This window comes from Pygoscelis adeliae, unplaced genomic scaffold (genome assembly GCF_000699105.1).
Source record: "Pygoscelis adeliae isolate BGI_AS28 unplaced genomic scaffold, ASM69910v1 Scaffold27, whole genome shotgun sequence".
Lineage (NCBI taxonomy): Eukaryota > Metazoa > Chordata > Aves > Sphenisciformes > Spheniscidae > Pygoscelis > Pygoscelis adeliae.
This window is the reverse complement of record NW_008825410.1, coordinates 3,496,820-3,502,926: the sequence shown is the minus strand read 5'-3', so window position 1 is coordinate 3,502,926 and position 6,107 is coordinate 3,496,820. Positions and strand designations below refer to the sequence as shown.

The 6,107-nt window shown below is 40.2% G+C and overlaps 1 protein-coding gene across 1 annotated transcript in view; it reads left to right on the top strand.

Moving 5' to 3' along the window:
* LOC103922447 (pituitary tumor-transforming gene 1 protein-interacting protein-like) overlaps nt 1-6,107 on the top strand; it is a 46,851-nt gene that overhangs the window by 29,794 nt on the left and 10,950 nt on the right. Inside the window, exon 5 of the mRNA XM_009330590.1 lies at nt 2,044-2,112. Coding sequence (XP_009328865.1) covers nt 2,044-2,112 — 69 coding nt within the window. The remainder of the gene's footprint in view (nt 1-2,043; nt 2,113-6,107) is intronic.

Here is a 6,107-nt window from a genome sequence, read left to right as displayed (position 1 = left end):
AATTCTTTTGCTTTCTTCTTCCTCAGTTTGGGGACTCCTTTTCCACAAAAGAAACTTTTTTTTAATGAATTGAAAGAAGGAAAATTTGTAGAAATGTAGTATTAGATCTGTTTTATTGACTTCTTATATGTATCGTCTCAGATCTCAGGTGTAACCTTGTTTTGCAGGAGCATCAGTATTCCTTCTGGGAATTTTTAAGCTGTGGGTTTTCAGTGTTTAAGAAGCCAGCACTTATTCTCTGTGTTCAAGGAAAAGGTGCATTAATCCCCCCATCAGTAATGTAGGTGGCTCACCTGAGTCCATCCCTACCACAGGAATTCTAGGCCTATTGGTGCATTGTTTCAGTTCATTATCTTTATCCTATGTTTGGACTTTGTGTCTGGTTCCATGTACTTGAGATACAACTTTTCATGAAACTATACTAAAGAGACTCTCTTGAACTTCTTCAATTTAACAACCACTTTTTAACTTTTATAATTTCAGAATTTCTGAATTTTGAAGAAAAACTCAATTCCTTCTTTGTATTTCTAGACAGTTTGATATTTAATGCTTCATTTAATTATAGGGAAGAAATATATTTTCTGAATCCTATACCAGCATTTTATTGATTTGGTGGGTTTGTATTTTGCAACAGCAGTGTGAAGTGAGACTTACATAGTTATAAGACACTGGGGTCTCCAGTAAAGTAGTTTTCCAGAAAGATGCTCAAGCGTGGGAGCTTCTAGTCTTCCTGGACATGCTAATATGTGGAATCAATTAGATTTACAAAAGTTTCTGACATAGTTTTCCAATAAATGTGACCTGTTGCATGTGTTTCCTGCTGCTAAACTCCCCCAAGACTTTTCTAACTCTTTATGTGGAAACTTAAAAGGAGGAACTAGAAAATTTGTATGTGAAACATTACATGGATTCTGAATTACCGGATTGCATTTAAATGACTAAGATGTTCAAAGACACATAGGGACTGAGCAGATGGAAAAATTGAGTTCAGATTTCTAATTCTGGTATCTGTGAATTTCGTATGTTAAAAAATTTGACATGCCATAATTAACCACTGGATGTCACTCTTGCTTAACTTGGTTGGTTGCTTAACTTGCTTAATGTTGGTTGCTGCAGATTTGTGGTGCTATAACTATCCATTTCTGTATTAGCAGGTGTGTTAATATTGTAAATATTCATATCAAACATCTTCAGATAGTGCATTCAGTTTTGAAAAATTATTAGCACCTGGAAAAGCATGGCAGGTGTCCATTCACTAATCCTGAAGTATTGTCATTAGTTCTGTCAGAAAAAAATAACAGGCAAATAAATATTGTTTGGTGTTTGCTTTAGAGTTCTACAATTCTTATATGGTGTATCTAGTGGTGAAGTGAAGCTGAGCTTTCTCCAAGGCAGGTCACAAAGCTTAAGTGCATGTATTCAGTAGAGTGTATCTGCACATGCACAGCTCGGATGTACTGTGTAGGCTCAGCATTTCCCAGAATCACACAGCTGATGCACTCAGGTAAATCCTTGCTCATTCCAGAACAGGAAAGGCAGCTGCCAAGACAGTTCATGCAGACTGCTTTCCTGGGGGCAACTTGAGATTGGATAGTAAAGGTTGTTGGAAAGATAAATTGTTCTGGCATCAAAGGCTTATGAACCATCAATCTTCCAGGGGGCAACAATGGACGTAACTATGCACACGCAGTATGCTTACTCTAAAATGGGGTGTGATACATGGGGAAAATGGCAAGTAGGACTCCTGCTTCTGGAACAGGCTGCAGCCTGTTCCTAAGAGACTTTAAATTGTCCTGTAGAGTCTGAAGTGCACATTGCTACAGTGGGTGAAGCATTTGGGTGTTATAAAACGTGAAAGGGTAATTCTACAAATTTGCCAATTATACTTACTCAGCAATTACTTCTTCACAGCCATGTAAAATTTAACTCAGGTCAGACTATAAATCCTTTTTGAAAATACATCAAATGACTAAACAGTGATTGCCTAGCACTGAAATTGCTTTTTGTTCCTCTTACGCTTTCCTTCCCTCCTTATTTTTCTAGTAGATCAGATGAAGAAGAAGAACGGCTAGCTAGAAAGAGAGAGGAACGAAGATTACAATCTCTTCAGAGGTAAGTCTTGACAGCTTGATATATAGCTATACACTTCCTGGTGATATAGGAATATTCTGCCCTTCTAAAGAATACACGGAGTACTAAACAAAGAGCCATTATGGAGTTAGGCATGACAATGTCAGGTTTTTACAAAATGGGGCTTATTGTGAGATTTGCGAAACTGATTAGGAGCCTTTAGTTCCATAAGTGAAAAGCGAGTGAATAGGTTGATGCTCACTGTGGCAGGTACAAGTGCTCTGTGCCAGCCAAGAGCAAACAGGAGGGGTGTGTCTGAAGTCTTGCCTAGTCTATCCTGGCCTGATGACTGTCTGTGGCATGAGTTAATGCCTAAGTGAGGCAGGGATTCAGAGGCGAAAACCACTTCTTCGATTCATTTGGTAACTAGCTCTTTCTTTTAAAATGTGGCTGGGAAAGGTAGAGAAGTTGATAGTAAGATACTTATTAGAAATTTTGCTCAGGAAATGGAAAACTTTGGCTCAGATCACACTTTAGACTTAATCCCATATTTCCATCCTTTCTGTTAAAGCTGTAGCACAGTGTAGAAAGAAGTGCAAGAGTCAGCAGCAATACAGTGCTTCTCAGTGAGAACAGCGTTCCTTCAGATGTAGGTTTTTATAGTTTAGTTCTCCAGTGACTCTTCATGGTTTTTACGTTATTCTTTAGATGAACAGTTTTTATAGGTGGGACTGTGATACCCAGTACAAGCCCAGTGTACCTTTTGAATCATACTTCCTTTCATGGTCTTTATTTTGGAGATTCAGTGGATTAGCTTCAGCAAGACAACAGGGGAGTCCTAACCAAACTAACGCTAGGCTTGGAGCTGTCAGGTGTGGGTTTGAATCCCCCCAGACTGTCAAGGAAATTGATCCTAGGTTTGCCACTTCCTGGTTATGTTCTCTAAATACTTGGCTGCCAAGTAACTGGTGGGCACCTTCACTGCCTTGCTGATGCCTGCTGTTTTCTCCGGAACTCAGACTCATTGTTAAATATGAGCGGGGACTCAGGGAGCAAGGCATGCTTCCAGATGAGACCCCTTGGCGAGCTTTTGCATGAAGACGTTAAGTTTCTCTATTACAAATGTGCATAAGACAAGGTAGGTAGGCAAATGTGCTTGGTTTGCTCAAACATGTTACGTTTCTGACTGAGTGCAAAAGTGGGAGCCAATAAGGTTGTCTTACATGAGCAACAATAGGTACATCTGTATCTGACTGGCGGGAGCTGGGAGAATTGCTCGTCTTAACTCCATGTAAATCTGTTTTCTAGTTCTGAACTGCCAGGTTATATAAACAAATACAGCAACTGTTTGCCCTGAATCTGACTCTGGCTCTGAAGCAGGCACTGTGATACTAGGAAGCAGAATAGATTCTGTTGTAATGGGTTAAATTGATCCTTTAGCCTTGTACAAAATTCCTAAATTTGTTGGCCATAGAAAGAATTAGAATAGGATACAATGGGGATGTTTAACAAGAGAGAATTTTTCAGAGCTTAACTTACTGCAAAGTTTGAATGGTTAGTTTGGTTTTTGTGACTTAGATTTTTTTTTTAGAGCTACTACATACTGGCAGTTTAATCTCTATTTTGTTTTTCTACTAGCTGTGTAATACAGTTTAGTAGCTTTTAAACTTAGCAAATTGTCTTTGTTCTGCACAAATTTTATTTTTCAGACTTACTGTTGCAGTAATGTGTATTCTGCACTTGTTTAGGAAATTATAACCTTAAAAGTAACTTTCTGCAGAGGGAAGATGAGAATTAGATGTCCCCTAGTGTAGTTGAGCTAAAATTACTGTTTTGAAAATGTGTATTTTTAAGGGTAATGGTGCCACTAATTTAACCCTTTAGGTTGTGTGTAAAGGCATTCTACTTCTGATGTAACTGCAAGCTGCTGATGGAATCAGCATTCTTACTTTTCTTTCATGCCCGAGGCACAACATTCCTTAGCTCTGTACTATGCCAAATTTGTTTTGCAGAAAGCTATTCACATTTCTGTGGGGTTTTTGAGGTTTTTCTTATTCTGTTGGGTGAGTTCAGTGAACAGTCTCGGCACGTATCCATAAGATTGCAGGGATCCACAGAGCGTAAGGACAGCATGAATTGAGGAATGGGAGAAGAGCAAAGAAAGCATTTATTTGGGGACAGAGTAGCAAGCAATACTTCCCCTTTCACTATTGCAAGGTAGTGTCAAACTTGATCTGAGAAGAGAATGGATGCAAACTTGTTTTCATAAACATGTTAATTTGTGAGCTGAAAGTGTCATACCTGAATGTGCACAGAAGGGTAAGAGATAGGTGGCCAGTTTAGGAAGTATGCTCATTCATAGTCGTACCACACAGCTTCTCAGATAAATGATGCTGAAGACTGCAATGAATCAGAAAAAAGGGAAATCTTCCACCTGTTAATCCGCTTCTAACTAGTCATGGCACAATAGACAGAGTGCTAGTGTGAAGGTGATATTTCTCCTGTAACGCTTTTCTTTTCTAAAGAGAAGGGATCCTGTGCAGAATATCAACATTTTGTTGTGTGTCAAAACCATGTGTCTTGTGGTGAAATGTACATCCTTAATATTATGCTACATTGTTCAGTTAAATCAACACTTACATTCATTATAAAGCAAAGGCTCATGACAAGGTGCATAGGGGATGATTGTGTACTGTAACCTTTCCACTGTGATTTGTGTATTGACTTTAAATTCTTGGTACAGTTAATCTGTAGGAAGTCTGATACTTCTGGAGTGTAGGGTTTTCTGTGCACCCACAGAGCAAGTGCTGTTGCACCAGGCAACTAGCAACACGGAGCTAAGACCAACTCCATTCCTGAATTAAGCCTAGGAACAAGGATTTCTGGGAGCAGACTGTTCCACCAGAATGATTGCTGCAGCCTTAGAGCAGCAGCCCTCTTTCCTAGCTTGTCTCAGGAGTGTGTCTGTGAAACAGAGACTCTGTTCTAATTGTGGGAGAGAGCTTAGCAGCAGCCCTGGGGTATTTCCCATGTTCTGAACTCGTGTACCTATTGTGTGGCTGGGGAGGGATTGGTTGGGTCATGGGAAAACACGAGGAGTAGGCCACTTCCAGCAACCAGAACACCTCACCCTACCCACTACTTGCTTCCTGTAAGTCCTTAAGAGAATGAATTGCTAGTAGCAGGCTGTAGAACAGATTAATAGTCTCAACAAGCTATTTTTGACCAACAAAATGCAGAGGAAAACACTGTATTGTACTGTGTGGTCTTACCTTTCTACAACCTGCAAAGTTTTCACATAGTTTCTGAAAACAGCTGGATAGATATTCGGATAAATAGTGTGGGAGAAAAATAGGCACAGCACTGACCTTGTGTCTGTCTGTCTTTTTTTTTTCCCCCATCATCTTTTTTTGGGGGGGATACAGCTACTTCATATACAGCTGTTCAGATCAGTCGGCAATGGAAGGAGAACAGGACTAGCCTGAGCTTCATTTCATGGTTCCATTAGTGAATGGTAAAAACGAATTAAGTAGGCCCAAGTTGCATAGTATGTAACTTTTGTAAGCTTCAAGATAATTGCAGCACCTAGTATTTTCTGGCTTTTCAGGTACACAGTAAAAGTCTGCTTTGTAAGTTAGAAATTTGTGTTAAAATTTGGTTTACTGCAGATACTTAGGAAGTGTCTTTTCGGAATACCTAGATGGCTGTTAGAATGAAGAGTAAGGGTAATGACATTGGCCCGCTGCTTGTCTTCAAAAGGAAGAAACTAGCTGTCACTTCACTGAGAAGGTTGAAAAATCACTGGTGATATGTAGAGTTTGCACTTACAGTGAGGGGAAGGCAACATGGGGTTCAGTTTTTGCAGAGGGACCTGGACAGGCTGGATCGATGGGCCGAGGCCAACTGTATGAGGTTCAACAAGGCCAAGTGCCGGGTCCTGCACTTTGGCCACAACAACCCCATGCAGTGCTACAGGCTTGGGGAAGAGTGGCTGGAAAGCTGCCTGGCGGAAAAGGACCTGGGGGTGCTGGTTGACA